Source organism: Vidua macroura, chromosome 6 (assembly GCF_024509145.1).
Source record: "Vidua macroura isolate BioBank_ID:100142 chromosome 6, ASM2450914v1, whole genome shotgun sequence".
Taxonomy (NCBI): domain Eukaryota; kingdom Metazoa; phylum Chordata; class Aves; order Passeriformes; family Viduidae; genus Vidua; species Vidua macroura.
Genome location: NC_071576.1, coordinates 55,997,096 through 56,011,824, shown reverse-complemented (window position 1 = coordinate 56,011,824; position 14,729 = coordinate 55,997,096). Strand labels below are relative to the sequence as shown.

The 14,729-nt window shown below is 65.3% G+C and overlaps 3 protein-coding genes across 4 annotated transcripts; 2 read left to right on the top strand and 1 right to left on the bottom strand.

The window, feature by feature from the left end:
- The first annotated feature begins 261 nt into the window (after window positions 1-261).
- OSBP (oxysterol binding protein) lies at window positions 262-6,132 on the top strand. Of its 2 annotated transcripts, XM_053981078.1 has the most exons (14): window positions 399-572; window positions 1,553-1,761; window positions 2,375-2,622; window positions 2,695-2,893; window positions 3,193-3,298; window positions 3,378-3,432; window positions 3,530-3,661; window positions 3,738-3,983; window positions 4,064-4,184; window positions 4,267-4,370; window positions 4,460-4,555; window positions 4,638-4,819; window positions 4,904-5,124; window positions 5,200-6,132. In XM_053981078.1, the coding sequence occupies exons 2-14, from the start codon at window positions 1,566-1,568 to the stop codon at window positions 5,340-5,342; spliced, it is 2,049 nt and encodes a 682-aa protein (XP_053837053.1). In that variant the 5' UTR covers window positions 399-572; window positions 1,553-1,565; the 3' UTR covers window positions 5,343-6,132. The 2 variants fall into 2 exon arrangements, with proteins under 2 accessions (XP_053837052.1, XP_053837053.1); XM_053981077.1 differs by having other exon boundaries at window positions 262-572; window positions 4,904-6,132.
- An 812-nt stretch (window positions 6,133-6,944) lies between these two features.
- CABP4 (calcium binding protein 4) lies at window positions 6,945-9,782 on the bottom strand. Its single transcript, XM_053980426.1, has 6 exons — window positions 9,478-9,782; window positions 8,300-8,330; window positions 7,960-8,103; window positions 7,776-7,885; window positions 7,263-7,410; window positions 6,945-7,183 (listed from the first exon to the last, which is right to left on the bottom strand). Exons 1-6 carry the CDS (start codon window positions 9,727-9,729, stop codon window positions 7,155-7,157), a joined length of 714 nt encoding a protein of 237 aa, XP_053836401.1. The 5' UTR covers window positions 9,730-9,782; the 3' UTR covers window positions 6,945-7,154.
- An 815-nt stretch (window positions 9,783-10,597) lies between these two features.
- On the top strand, window positions 10,598-14,534 carry CORO1B (coronin 1B). The gene is made up of 11 exons (XM_053981182.1): window positions 10,598-10,661; window positions 11,448-11,650; window positions 11,732-11,854; window positions 11,930-12,059; window positions 12,129-12,310; window positions 12,529-12,648; window positions 12,722-12,826; window positions 12,895-13,040; window positions 13,125-13,182; window positions 13,481-13,780; window positions 13,956-14,534. Exons 2-11 carry the CDS (start codon window positions 11,450-11,452, stop codon window positions 14,076-14,078), a joined length of 1,488 nt encoding a protein of 495 aa, XP_053837157.1. The 5' UTR covers window positions 10,598-10,661; window positions 11,448-11,449; the 3' UTR covers window positions 14,079-14,534.
- The last annotated feature ends 195 nt before the right edge of the window (window positions 14,535-14,729 follow it).

Sequence of the window (14,729 nt, the reverse complement as noted above, 5' to 3'; positions counted from 1 at the left end):
ACTCCTCAGCCAATGGTGGGGCGCGTTGAGCGAAGCCCCGCCCCCCCGCCAATCGCTGGTGGGTGATTCACCGCTTGGCGTCAGCACGCGCGGCGTGCCGCTCCCCCTGCCCATTGGCTTCCTGCCTGATTGACAGACGAGATGTCCGCCCTCGACCAATCACAACGCGCGGTCCGCCCCGCCGACGCTCTGGCCGCCAATGAGACGCGGACGTGGGCGGGGCGAGTGACGGCAACGCGGCGGGCGGTGGCGGCGGCGGCGGCGATGGCGGAGCTGCGTGCGGCGGGCGCGGGGCCCGGCCCGGCCGCGCCCCCCGGGCCCGCGGCCCTGCCCGCGGCCCCCGGCGCGCCCCCGGCCCTGCCCTCACCGGCGGCGAGCGTCGGGGCGGCGCCGCCGCCGACGGCGGCGCCGGCGGCACCGACAGCGTCGGCGAGCGGCGGAGCCGGCGCGGGCGGCGGTGGGGCCGGTCCCGGCTCGGCCCGCGAGGGTTGGCTCTTCAAATGGACCAACTACATCAAGGGATACCAGCGCCGCTGGTTCGTGCTCAGCAATGGGCTGCTCAGCTACTACCGGTACGCACCGGGACCCGCCCCGCCGCCCCACGAGCCCCCCGTGACCTTGGCGCCGGGCTGAGCCCCCGCGGCGGGAGGGAAGCGGGTGTGGGCCCCCCGCACCGAACTGCGGAGCGCTCGGTGCCCCGGTGCCATCTGGGAAGGAGGGCGGCTGTCACCTCCCTGTGCCCGCGGTTGTCATCTCCGTGTCACGGGGGATGTCACCGCCCGGTCACCGGGGCTGCTCTTGGCCAGGGAGGGGGTCCTTAGTCTACTCCTCGTCGCCCCTCAGTGCCAGCAGGAAAGGGGGGCGGTTGTCGCATCGCTGTCCCCGTGGTTGTCACCTGTCTGTCCCCGGGATTGTCACATCCCTGTCCCCGTGGGTATTTGAGGGTGGGTGGGGGCGGGGGTATGCAGCCCCTTCAGCCTCCCGCAGCTCCCGGATCCCGCTGTCCCTCCCAGCAGCTCTTCCCGGTGGCCTCGTGTGTTGTCACCCGCGGGGACACCTGAGCCTGGCGGGGGGGGCCTTGTCCCTCCATTATTGATGGGGAACCGGAGCCTTCAGCAGCTGCCGGCTCCGGTTACACCGCTGGCAACGGGGGGGCACCGGGCTGGGGGTGTCCCGGCTGGCTGTCACCTCTGTCACCCGGTGACGTGGAAGGGGAGTGCCAGCCTGGCCCGGCCTCTCTGAGACTTCACCCTCGTCCCAGCCCGTGCCAGGATCCGGGAAGCACCGGATCCCTGAGGCTCCAGGATCCCTGAGGCCACTCCTGGGGGCTGTGGATTTGTCCCCGCAAAGTGACATCCCCAGGCTTGGCCCCACTCCGGCGCCACCAAACCCTCCCTATTAATAGCCCTGGCTGCCGGGCTGGGAATGCCGAGCCCCCTGCGCAGCCCCTCGGGGGCTCATCCCGGGAATCCCAGCCCTGTCCTTCCCTCACTGCGGCCTCGTCCCCGGGATCCCAGCCCTGTCCTTCCCTCACCCCGGCCTTCCCGTGCAGATCCAAGGCGGAGATGGGCCACACGTGCCGTGGCACCATCAACTTGGCCACGGCCAACATCACCGTGGAGGATTCCTGCAATTTCATCATCTCCAACGGCGGAGCCCAGACCTACCACCTCAAGGCCAGCTCCGAGGTGGAGCGGCAGCGCTGGGTCACCGCCCTCGAGCTCGCCAAGGCCAAGGCTGTCAAGATGCTGGAGGAATCAGGTACAGAATTCCTAGATCCATGGCGGGGTCGTGGTGCACTCAGGGTAAAATCCCAGTGCTCGACAGTGCTCAGGACAGGATCAGTGTCCTCAGAGTGGGATCCCAGTGCCAGGTTCCCAGAGCCCCACAGGTGGCAAGAATCCCAGGCCAGGATTCCAGTACCCCACAGGACCCCGGGCAGGATATTAGTGTTCCACAGGATCAGTGTCCCCAGAGCAGAGTCCCAGTACCTCACAGGATGCCAGTGCCTCCAAGCATGATCCCAGAGACCCTAGGGCAGGATCACAGGGCAGCATCAATGTCCTTAGGGCAGGCTTCGAGTTCTCAGAAACCCAGTGCCCCCAGGGCAGGATCCCAGTGCCCCACAGGCCCTAGGGCAGTATCCCAGTGCCCTGGGCAGCATCCCAGCATCTCCAGCAAGAAGGTTTGGAAGGGGATAGCCATGTCCATACACGTGTGACCCAAACAGCCTGGCGTGCACAGAGATGGACCATGAGTGTTTGGGAGCCCTCAGGGATTTGGGGATCCCCCCCCGTGCCCTTCCTGGCAGCCCCACCACCAGCTCCTGGTGTGACATGACAATCCCACATTTCCCATCCCTTCCCACCCACAGACGACTCTGGTGACGAGTCGGTGTCGCAGACGGACAAGACGGAGCTGCAGAACACCCTGCGGATTTTATCCAGCAAAGTGGAGGACCTGAGCACCTGCAACGACCTGATCGCCAAGCACGGCACGGCCCTGCAGCGCTCCCTCAGCGAGCTCGAGGCCCTGCGGCTCCCTCCAGACAGCACGGACAAGATCAAGCAGGTCAACGAGCGGGCCACGCTCTTCCGCATCACCTCCAACGCCATGATCAACGTGAGTCCCCATCCTGAGGATTCCACAGTGGGAAAAGCTCCCACTTCCATGCTGAGCACTGTTTCCCCCCAGGCCTGCCGGGATTTCATGCTCCTGGCACAAACTCACGGGAAGAAGTGGCAGAAGTCGCTGCAGCAAGAGCGGGATCAGCGGATCCGGCTGGAGGAGACGTTGGAGCAGTTGGCCAAGCAGCACAACCACCTGGAAAGGGCTTTCCGGGGGGCCACGGTGCTCCCCGCCAGCACGCCCGGCACTGGAGGCTCTGGCAAAGGTGGGGAGGGACAAGTGCTGTGCCCAAGTGTCTCAGATGCTTCCCAGGATTTTCCGAGCCAGGCTCAGCTTCTCTCACTCTGCTGATCCCAAGGGATGTGTCTGTCCCATCTCATCTGTGTAATTGAGTGATTCTGGCATCCACAACAGGGTCCAAACTGACTCCTCTGAGCCTTATCCAACACCCCTCAGAGCTGGGGTGGGGTGTGACCCCCTCGCCTTGCTGATGGTGACAGGGGAGCCTCCAGCAGGAAACTGGGAATGATGTCACTTCCTCACCAGCCCTGTCCCCTTTCCCAGATCTGTGCTGCCCTGCCAAAGGTGACCTGAGTGACGAGGATGACGACAACAACGAGTTCTTTGACGCCCCGGAGATCTTCCCCGTGCCCGACATCATGGGCCACAAGTGAGTTTTGGGGGAGAGGGGAATCCCCTTGCTGCTCAGCCCTGCTCAGGAATGTTCACCCCCTTTCCCCTCTTCCCAGGAGAACTGGGAGCAACATCAGCGGCACCAGCAGTGACATCAGCCTGGATGAACAGGTGGGATGGGGGTTTATGGCTTGGGCGTGCTCAAATTCCCATGGAAGTGTTTGGGGGGTCACAGGGACATAGCAGCCTTTGTCTCCCCTCTCCCTAGTACAAGCACCAGGTTGAGGACACCAAGAAGGAGAAGAGAACCCGCATTCCCTACAAACCCAACTACAGCCTCAACCTTTGGAGCATCATGAAGAACTGCATCGGGAAGGAGCTGTCCAAAATTCCCATGCCAGTGAGCACAGATGCAGCTGGTGGGTGGGCGCGGGGCACCCAGGAACCCCCTTTTTTTGACCCGTTCCCTCTTCCAGGTGAATTTCAACGAGCCGCTGTCCATGCTGCAGCGGCTGACGGAGGACTTGGAATACCACGAGCTCCTGGATCGGGCGGCGCGGTGCGAGAGCTCCCTGGAGCAGCTGTGCTACGTGGCTGCTTTCACCGTGTCCTCCTACTCCACCACCGTCTTCCGCACCAGCAAACCCTTCAACCCGCTCCTGGGGGAAACCTTTGAGCTGGATCGCCTGGAGGAGAACGGATACCGCTCCCTCTGTGAGCAGGTGCGGCCGGCTCCTCTCTCCCAGCCTTTCCTGGGCTGTCGGGATGGCCGGCACTGAGCTGTCCCCAATCCCGTGTCCAGGTGAGCCACCACCCGCCGGCTGCCGCCCACCACGCCGACTCCAAGAACGGCTGGACGCTGCGCCAGGAAATCAAAATCACCAGCAAATTCCGAGGGAAATACCTCTCCATCATGCCTCTGGGTGAGCACCCCAGGAGTGCGTGGGATTTTCGGGACCACCCAAGGTTCCAGGTGTGGTTCCCAGTACAATCTCCCTCCCTCAGGTACCATCCACTGCATCTTCCACTCCTCCGGCAACCACTACACGTGGAAAAAGGTGACGACCACCGTGCACAACATCATCGTGGGGAAGCTCTGGATAGACCAGGTGGGAAGTTGTGGATGGGAGGTCTATGGAAGCGTGGATCCCTGGGGAATGGGGCATGGGTGGGTCTGACTCTCCTCTCCCCTCTACAGTCAGGTGAGATCGAGATCATCAACCATAAGACAGGGGACAAGTGCATCCTCAAGTTTGTCCCTTACAGCTACTTCTCCCGGGATGTGGCGAGGAAGGTAGGGACACGGAGCCATGGGACACAGCGGGCTGCTCATGACTGCAGTGTGTCCTGATCCAGGCTGTCCCCTCTCCTGCCAGGTCACTGGGGAAGTGATGGACCCCTCAGGAAAGGTGCATTTTGCCCTGCTGGGCACGTGGGACGAGAAGATGGATTGCTACAAGGTCCAGCTGGGAACAGGGGACAACGGAGCCGAGGCGCGGCCGCGAGCCCACGAGGCTGAGGACAGCCGGGTGCTGCTGTGGAAGCGGAACCCACTCCCGTGAGTGGGGAAAATGGGAATTAGGCGGCTCTGGGAGCCGGGCTGCGGGGCTGGCGCTGAGCCCCGTTCTTTGCCATGCCGTAGGAAGTATGCAGAGAACATGTACTACTTCTCGGAGCTGGCGCTGACCCTGAACGCGCCGGAGAACGGGACGGCCCCCACGGACAGCCGGCGGCGCCCGGACCAGCGCCTCATGGAGAACGGGAGGTGGGACGAGGCCAATGCCGAGAAGCAGCGGCTGGAGGAGAAACAGCGGCTCTCCCGCAAGCGCCGCGAGGCTGAGGCCGCCCGCGCCACCGAGGACGGTAAGACACGGCTGTCAGACAGGGATGTCCCCCCTTGGTGTCCCCCCCAGGCCCTCACCCCGCTGTGCCCCCCAGGGACACCCTACGATCCCTACAAACCGCTGTGGTTCGAGCGGAAGAAGGACCCGGTGACGCAGGAGCTGGCGCACGTCTACAAGGGGGGCTACTGGGAGAGCAAGGAGAAGCAGGACTGGAGCTTGTGCCCGGATATTTTCTGAGCCCAGCGAGGAAGAGGAGGAGGAGGAGCGGCGGGGGTGGGAGGGATGAAGGCCAGGACCCCCCCTGTCCATCCGTCTGTCTTAACCGTGTGTCCCCGTGCCTCGCCGTGAGCGCCGGCCGGGCTTTGCCTTAGCCCACCCAAACTGACCTTGGGGAGCAGGAGCCAACACAGCCCCCCCAAATCTGTGCTGGAGCAGGGGGGGGTCAGTTCGTCCCACCCACCTCCTCGGCACCCTGGGGTGGGGGGCACGGCCGCCCCTGGGGGTGGGGGGCCCTGGGGAAGGCGCAGCGGGGCGAGCCCGAGGCTGGCCTTGGTCTCCCCCCCCCACCTTTTATTCCCGTTGCCCTTCGCCCCCAGGAGTTCGGGTGCTTTTGGGGTCCAGGGGGGGCCAGACTCCCCCCCAGCCTGTTCTATAGGTGTATATTATATATATGTAGAGAGCAATCGGGGTCCCCTTCTCCCCCGCAGCCCCCAGTTTGGGGGGTCCCCACCCTCCCCGGGATGGCCCCCATGCATGGGGACCCCCCATGAGGTGCCTTCCCTGTAGGTTTAGGGCAGGGGGAGGGCCTGGGTTTTGGGGGGGTCTCTCCAGGGTGCAGTGGGACCCCTGCACCCCCAGACACTACAGGGGTGGGGAGATACACCATGGGGGGAGTCTCTCTGCACCCCTGAATCTGAAATTGGGGGCGTTTGATGCCTTTTAATTTTATTTTTTCTTTTTTTGGGTTTTGTTTTTTTTTTTTTTGTCTCCAAAAAAAGAACTAAATTAAAATCTGTGAATGCCCCAACCCTGCGTCTGCTCTGTGGGGCAGGGGGAGGGTCCAGCCTCTCCCTGTGACTGATTTTGGGGGGTACCCCCTACTCCTGTCAAGATCTGAGTGGCAGCACCCAAACAGGGACTTGAACCCCATTCATGGGATTCTCCAGGAGCCACTTTGTCCACTCCTCAGGTTCTGCTGCCCTGAGACAGGTGGGGGATTGAGGGGTGTCTCCTGTGTTCCCCTGTGTTCCCCACTGGATTTGGGGTGCTGGGGACACCCCGAGCGACTTCGAGGGGACCCTTGACTCTTCCCAGGGACCCATTTTGGTCACCTGGTCTGGGGGGTGGCATCCAAAGAGGGGAGGTCCTGAATGGCTTTGGGACCCCCTGGGGGCACTTCCATGGGCGGGGATGTCCCAGGGGATCGTGGGGACCCCCTGCGAGTGACACAGGTACCCCATACCCTGCCCTTCCCTATAGCATGTGCCCTCTGATTGGCCAGCTGGCATGAGAGGTGCGTGCTGATTGGTCGACCCGTGCCCTACCTCATTCTAATTGGCCAGTTGGTTTGAGTGACAGTTCTGGGAGGGCTGGCACTTTCCCGTCCACCTTGAATTGGAGCGTGCTGATTGGCCGGCCGACGGCAGCGGGTCAGATCCAGCCAATGGGAGGGCGCGGTGTGCCCTACAGCCACGCCCCACGGCAGCCTCCACCCCTTGTCCCCCGTGGGACCCCGCTGTCCCCACCCTCGGGGTGGCTCGGGTGGCCAGAGGGGGACGCTGACCCCACGTCCCCCCCCACAACCAGCAGACACGTTCGTCCAGCTCCGGGCAAAGGGGTTTATTGGGTCCCCGGCCTCCGCTGGCTCTGCCACCACAGCCGGTGGCTTTTGGGGTCGGGGGTGTCGCGTCTGCCCCATTCCCAGATGCTCTGCTCCAGCTGTTCCCTCCGAACCGTGATGTTGGCAGAGCTCTCGGGTCGGTTGGCACGGAGGGGCTGAGGAGGGGCTGGGGGGGTCAGCCGGGGGTCCCCTCCTGCCCGGTGTCTCCGTTACCGGGACGACAGCATCATCACGAACTCTGCGGGGCGAGGAGGGGACGTCAGGGGACCCGGGGCTCAGCCCCTGCCGCGGCCCCCCAGGGAAGGGGGTGCCCTCACCGTCGAAGTCCACGTGACCGTCCCCGTTGAGATCCACATCTTGCAGGATCTCGTCCACCTCCTGCGCCTTCAGCTGCTCCCCGAGCAGTGCCGCGATGGCCTCGCGCATCTCGGCCGTGCTGATCTCCCCGTCCCCGTTCATGTCGAACTGCGGCACCCGCGGGCTGGGGGTCACCCTCCCACCACAGTCACCGGCACCCCCAGCTCCTCGTGGTCACCACCATGGTCATCGTTCACCCCAGTCACTGTTCTGTCCATGCCTGTGGTCACCACCATGGTCTTCCCATGGTCAGTGTCCCCTCCATGCCTTTGGTCACCCCATGGTCCCCTCTGTGGTCACCATCTCACCATGGTCTTCCCATGATCACTGTCCCCTCCGTGCCCCCATCATTATTGTCCCCCACCAGTGTCTCTCCAGGGTCACTGTCCCCACCACGCCTGTGGTCCCCTCATGGCTGTGGTGCCCCTGAGGAGGGGACACCATGCCTGCTGTCCCCGTGGCGGCGGCCGTACCTCGCGGAACGCGATCTTGAGCTCCCTCACGCCCACCATGTGCGCCGTCTCCTCCCGCAGCTTCGGGCCCATCATCTGCACAAAGTCCTCGAAGTCCACGCGGCCGCCCACTGCGGTGGGAAGGGGACACCCTCAGCGCCCCAGCGACCCCAGGTCCCCTCCCTGGCCCCCCGACCCCACTCACTCCTCATCTTGATGTGCTGGGAGATCTCGATGAGCTCCATCTCGGTGGGCATGTACCCCAGCGTGCGCATGCAGGCGCCCAGGTCCTTATAGCTGATGTAGCCATCCTGGTCCGTGTCAAACTCCTTGAAAGCGTCCAGCAGTTCTGGGCATGGCCACAGGTGGGAACAGGGACATCATCAGGCATGGAGGGACACATGGGCACCGTGTCACCCCAGGGCAGGTCCCTTCTTGGATGTGGGAGACCCCTCCATGGCCACATCCCCACGGCAGATCCCTCCATGAGGACGCAGCCCCCCATTCCCCTAGGCCCGTGTCCCCACCCCGTCCCCCCTGCTCACCATCCAGCTCCTCTGGTGACAGCTCCCGCTCCTGCATGGGACACACAGAAGGGGTGACAGCAGAATGAGACCCAGCTCCGTGTCCATCCCCCCTCCTTGCCCCCCCAAACCTCGGTGTCACCTTTGTTAAGCATGGGCCAAAATTAACTCCAGTGGAGGATTAGTGGGATTGGAGGCAAAGCTCCGCCCTGCCCTGTGCCTGCGCCTCCCACCTGCCCTGCCCCGGTCCCTGTGTCCCTGCTCCTGTCACCCACCCCAGGGGTGTCCCACCCCAGGACCCCCAGGCTCTGGATGGGATGTGCCGGGTGGCCACAGATGCTGCCAAGGCGGGTTGTACTCCAGAGGTGGAGGAGCAGCATTTTTACCTCCACAGAGCTTGGCTGCCTCTGCTCTAGATGTCCCCTCAGTATGTCCCCCCTGTCCCCAGGGCCCTGGAGTGTCCCCAGCACCATTCCCAGCACGCCTGTCCCATCTATCCCCACGATTCCAGGCTGTCCCTGACTGTTCCCAGTGCCCCATATCCCCTTCATCCCCAGGTTTCCAGCCGGTCCCTGAGCCCCTTCCCACTGTCCCCATGTCCTCATCCCTAGGGTCCCAGAGTGTCCGCAACTGTGTCCCCACTGTCCCCGTGTCCTTCTAATCCCCAGAGTGGCCCCCAGTGACAAACATCCCCTCCATCCCCAGGGTCCTGGAGTGTCCCAACCCCATCTTCATTGCCCCCATGTCCCCTCTGTCCCCAGGGTTCTGGAACATCCCCATCCCACTGTCCCCAAGCCCATCCTGACTCCTCATTGCCCTCTTCATCTACAGGGTCCTGGACTGTCCCTGTCCCCATCCCCACTTTCCCGATGTCCCTTCCATAGCCAGGGTCCTGGACAGCTCCACTGTCTCCATATCGCCATGTTCCAAATGCTCCACATCCCCTCCATCTGCAGGGTCTGGACTATTCCTGTACCCACCCTCACTGTCCCCATGTCCCCATCCCCAATGCCCCCATATCCTCTCCATCCCCAGGATCCCAGAGTGTCCCTGACCATGTCCCCAAAGCCCCTGTCCCCCTTCCATCCACAGGATCTTGGACTATCCCTGTCCCCATCTCCCCTGTCCCCACATCCCCTCCATTTCCAGGGTCCCTCCATTGCCACCCTCATGCCCATGTCCCCTCCCGGTGTCCCCACCTTGCCAAAGACGGTGTTGAGGAAGGGGGAGTAGGTCTTGGTGGCAGCAGCGTGGGGGTCCGTGGGACCCTTCTTCCCACTCTTCTGCCCGTGCCCGCCGTGCCGGGACTCGGAGCCGGAATTCTTGGGGGCCGGGGCACCGACGTCCTCGGGGGCTTTGGGGGGTTTCTCCCCCTCCTCGTGCCCCCCTTTCCCCTTCTGCGGGGGCTCCGTGTCCTTGGGGGTCCCCTTGTCCCCGCGGGAGCGTGGCATGGGGCCGGGGCCGGGTGGGCAGCGGGCGGGCAGGGAGCGGGACCCCGGGATGGCCGAGCCAGAGGAAAGAGCAGGGAAATCCTCTTACACCCCCCGTGACCCCCCAAACTCCCCCCGCCGTGGGCCCGCCAGGGCAAAGCCAATTAGCGGTGATTAATGGCAGGAAACAGCCACGGCCACCGGCCCCCGGGCACAGCCACGCGGCCACCGCGCCCCCGGCACCGGACAGGTCCCCACCAGCGTCCCGGTGTCACCACCGAGGCCCTGAGTCCAGAGGTGACACCCACAGCCACCACTGTCCCCAGCATTGCCCAATGCTCCCAGCGGTGACACCCCAAAGCCACCACAGTGTCCCCAGAGCAAGCCACATCCCCAGTGGTGACACCGCAAGGCCACCACTGTGTCCCCTCACCTGGCACCTCCTCCTGAGCTCCCCCCACCTCTAAGGTAGGTCCATTTATTGTCCCCCCAGAATGGGGACCGGCGGGGTGTCCCCAAGACATGACTGGGTGGGCACAGGGTGCCACAGGGGGCTTCAGAGGGCAGGGACACCCCAAAATGAGAGCAGGGGAAAGCCCGGCCCGGGGGGTGACCCTGGCTGCTGTGTCACCCCGGGGTGACACAGCGGGGCGACACTGGTGGGGGTGACAGTAGCCCTGTGTCATTCGCTGCCATTGCCCCTGTGCCACCCGCCACTGTCACCTCTGTGCCACCCACTGACGCTGCCTACGGGGACCGTACCGCCGGGCTGCCCCCGTCCATGGGGTGCCCCTGTCGCACGGGGTGCCCCCGGTCCCCCCTCCCCGCCGGTGCCCCCGCCCCGGAGCCGCGCACGCGCGGGGCGGCCCCGGTCACTTCCTGCCCCGCCCCCGCCGCCGCCGCCGCTCCCGCCGCCCCCGACACCGGCACCGGCCCCGGGCTCCGACCCGCCGGTGAGTGCGGGCACCGGTACCAGGCACCGACCCCCGTCCCGACCCGCCGGGCACGGCCCCCGCGGGCCCCCCATCCGCCTTCCCGGGGCAGCCCCATCCCCGTTCCCTGCGCGGCCACCCCCTGTCCCTGTCCCCATCCCTGTCCCTCTCCCAATCCCTGACCCCATACCTAGCGGGGCCACCCCATCCCCTTCCCCGTCCACGTCCCCATCCTCGTCCCTGTCCCCATTCCTGTTCCTGTACCAAGCGCGGCCACCACCGGCCGCATTCCTGACCCCGCCCCCGTCCCCATCCTTTTTCCTTTCCCCATCCTTGCCCTGTCCTCGTCACTATCCCCGTACAGAATGAGGCCACCGCCGTCCCCATTCGTGGCCCCCCATCCCTGTCCTTGTCCCCATCCCTTTCCCTGTCCCTGACCCCATAGCCAGCAGAGCCACCCCTGTCCCCTGATCTGTTGGAGCTGTCCCTGCTCTCCTTTCCATCCCCACCCGTGTTTCCAGGAGGACACCTTTGTCCCTGTCCCCATCCCGAATGGGACACTCCCTGTCTCACTCAGAGCCCCCATTCCTGGGGTGCTTCCTGACTTCCCTTCAGGGAGGTGGCAGGGACAGGGGTGTGTCCCCAGTTCCTGGTTCCTGAGATTGGCTGAGCCACCCTTTACCGGAGTGGAAGACAGTGACAAACCCAGTTCAGGGGACACCCTATTCCCAGGCCACCTCCCTGGTGGCCCTGCCTCCCATTTTGGGGTATCCCAGCATGCCTGACCACGGCCGGGGCGTTCCCCAGCCATGTCCTTCCGGAAGGTGGTGCGGCAGAGCAAATTCCGGCACGTGTTCGGGCAGCCGGTGAAGACTGACCAGTGCTACGATGACATCCGGGTGTCCCGCGTCACCTGGGACAGCACCTTCTGCGCCGTCAACCCCTCCTTCGTCGCCATCATCGTGGAGGCCAGCGGCGGCGGCGCCTTCCTCGTCCTCCCCCTGCACAAGGTGACAGCAGGGTGGTGACATGGGGAAGGGGGGTTTGTGCTGGTGGGGGTGACCCCCTCCCTGCTGTCACTTTGTCCCCAGACCGGACGCATTGACAAGTCGTACCCCACGGTGTGCGGCCACACGGGCCCCGTCCTCGACATCGACTGGTGTCCCCACAACGACCACGTCATCGCCAGCGGCTCCGAGGATTGCACCGTCATGGTCAGGGGTGGCCCAGGATCCTGGGGGGTGGCAGGGGTCACCCCGCTTCGCTCACTGTCCCCTCTGTCCCCTCAGGTGTGGCAGATCCCGGAGAACGGGCTGAGCCAGCCGCTGACGGAGCCGGTGGTGGTCCTGGAGGGCCACTCGAAGCGTGTTGGCATCGTCACCTGGCACCCCACCGCCCGCAATGTCCTGCTCAGCGCAGGTACGGGGGGACACGGCAGGCACGGGGAGGGGACCGCGTGGCCGAGGTGACCCCTGCCGTGTCCCCCAGGCTGTGACAACGTGGTGCTGATCTGGAACGTGGGCACGGCGGAGGAGCTGTACCGGCTGGACGGGCTGCACCCCGACCTCATCTACAGCGTCAGCTGGAGCCGTGATGGCTCCCGCTTCTGCACCGCCTGCAAGGACAAGAGCGTCCGTGTCATCGACCCCCGCCGCGGCACCGTGGTGGCCGTGAGTGTCCCCACCCCCCCGGGGGGCCTGTGTCACCAGGGCGCTGCCCTGCACTGGTTCTTGGGGGGAATCCCCTGCTTCCTGCTCCTGTCCCTTGGTACACCCCGTTGTCCCGCGTTCCATGGGTGTCCTTGTCCCCTGGTTGTCCCCGCTGTCCCCTGTCCCTCGGTGCCTGTCCCTGGGGTGCTGCGGGCACCGGTGACAGCCGTGCCCCCCAGGAGAAGGAGCGGGCGCACGAGGGGGCCCGTCCCATGCGCGCCATCTTCCTGGCTGACGGCAAGATCTTCACCACTGGCTTCAGCCGCATGAGCGAGCGGCAGCTGGCACTGTGGGACACGGTGAGTGGCACCCCGGGGGTCCCTGGAACCATTTTGGGGTTCCCCGCGTGTCTGACACCTCATCCCACCCCAGGAGAACCTGGAGGAGCCCATGGGGCTGCAGGAGCTGGACTCCAGCAACGGGGCTCTGCTGCCCTTCTACGACCCCGACACCAGCGTGGTCTACGTCTGCGGCAAGGTACGGAGCTCCCCACCCCGCTGGTGACACCCCCGGAGCCAGGGTCCCCCCTAACGGCGTGTCCCCAGGGGGACTCGAGCATCCGCTACTTCGAGATCACGGAGGAGCCGCCCTACATCCACTTCCTCAACACCTTCACCAGCAAGGAGCCCCAGCGGGGAATGGGCTGGATGCCCAAGCGCGGGCTGGACGTCAGCAAGTGCGAGATCGCCAGGTGGGCACGGGGACATGAGGGACGAGGTGAGGGACCCCCAGATCCCCCCAAAACCTTCCATGACCCCCTCTGCTCCCCTGGCAGGTTCTACAAGCTGCACGAGCGCAAGTGTGAGCCCATCATCATGACCGTGCCAAGGAAGGTGGGTGGGGATAGGGGAATGTGGGGCGGGGGGACCCAGCAGGGCTGGTGGGAGTCCCCAGGGGGACTGAGAGGGGTCACCGGGCAAGACACGGGGCCGTGTGGGGTTCCTGGGCAGGACTTGGTGACTGGGCAAGGGGTCCCTAATCAGTCTGGGTGGGGGTCCTTATGGGGTCTGCATGTGAGGTCCCTGAGCAGGACATGGGAGCAATTGGGGGTCCCCAGTGAGGCTGTGTCCCCGTGGAGTCTCTCTGGGGGTCCCCCCGAGGATGCCACCCCTCTGACGCTGTTGGGGGCAGTCGGACCTGTTCCAGGACGACCTGTACCCGGACACGGCAGGCCCCGAGGCGGCCATGGAGGCGGAGGAGTGGGTGGCGGGGCACACGGCGGGGCCCGTGCTGGTGTCTCTGCGCCAGGCCTACGTCCCCAGCAAGCAGCGGGACCTCAAGGTGAGCCGGCGGACGCTGCTACACGACAGCCGCGCCACCACCGCTGCCACCGCCGCCACCGGGGCCACCACGCCACCTCCCACGCCCCCCACGGCCCCCGCGTCCACTCGCTTCAGTGCCCCCCCGGTGCTCGGCTCCGGCAGCGCCACGGTAAGGGGACAGGGGGGACAGGAGGGACAGGGGGGACAGGGGGGTGTGGTCGGTGTGGGTGGGGCTGTACAGTGAGTGCGGTTACTCTGATGGGCGATGGGTGGGTGTGGCAGGTGGGCCACGGGCAGTGGGTGTGGCTCTGCTGGGCGTGTCCCGTGACGGGGCTGTCCCTCAGGGAGGTCGCCTGGAGGAGGTGCTGCAGGAGGTGGCGGCGCTGCGGGCGCTGGTGGCGGAGCAGGGCCAGCGCATCTCCCGCCTAGAGGAGCAGCTCAGCCGCCTCGAGAACGGCCACGTGTAGGGACCCTCTCAGGGACCACCGCCCCAGGGACCACGCCTGCACCCCAGGGACCCCCCTGAAGCATCTCACCCCCCTGGGGTGCTCCCCCTTGCCCCGCTCCAGGCCCTTCTCCCATTGGGGGGCTGGCTGCCCCTCTGGCAGCTCCCCGCTTCCCCCCATTGCCTTACTGGGTGCTGCCCCCTCAAATCATGGACCACTCTCCACCCCTGCCCCCATCCCTCGGGCTGGGGGTTGCTCCTGGGATCAAAGATTACCCCCTGCACCCCCCAATCCCTGTGTGGGGTCTCCCCCCTTTCTGTGGGGCAGGGCATGATCTACCTTCCTCAACTGTGAGATATTGTCCCCCCTATATTTTGGGGGCTTTTCCTCCCCTCCTTCTCTTTGTGTCCCCCTTCTCCATTCCAGTGCAGGATCAAAAACTATATTTTCACTCCAAATAAAGGATTTATAAGAAAAGCCATGGTTGTAGGGCCACCTGCAGGGTGACAGAGCGGGGGCAGGAAGGCGCAGCGGTCACGGGTGGGAGCTCAGCGCCTTGGCAGGAAGTGGGGGGGCACGGGGCGGCATTTTGGGTAGCAGGGGTGAGGGGGGTGCAGCACTCGGGCCCCCCCCCGCTCTGGCACATCCGCTGCGCGGGGGCAGGAAGTTGGG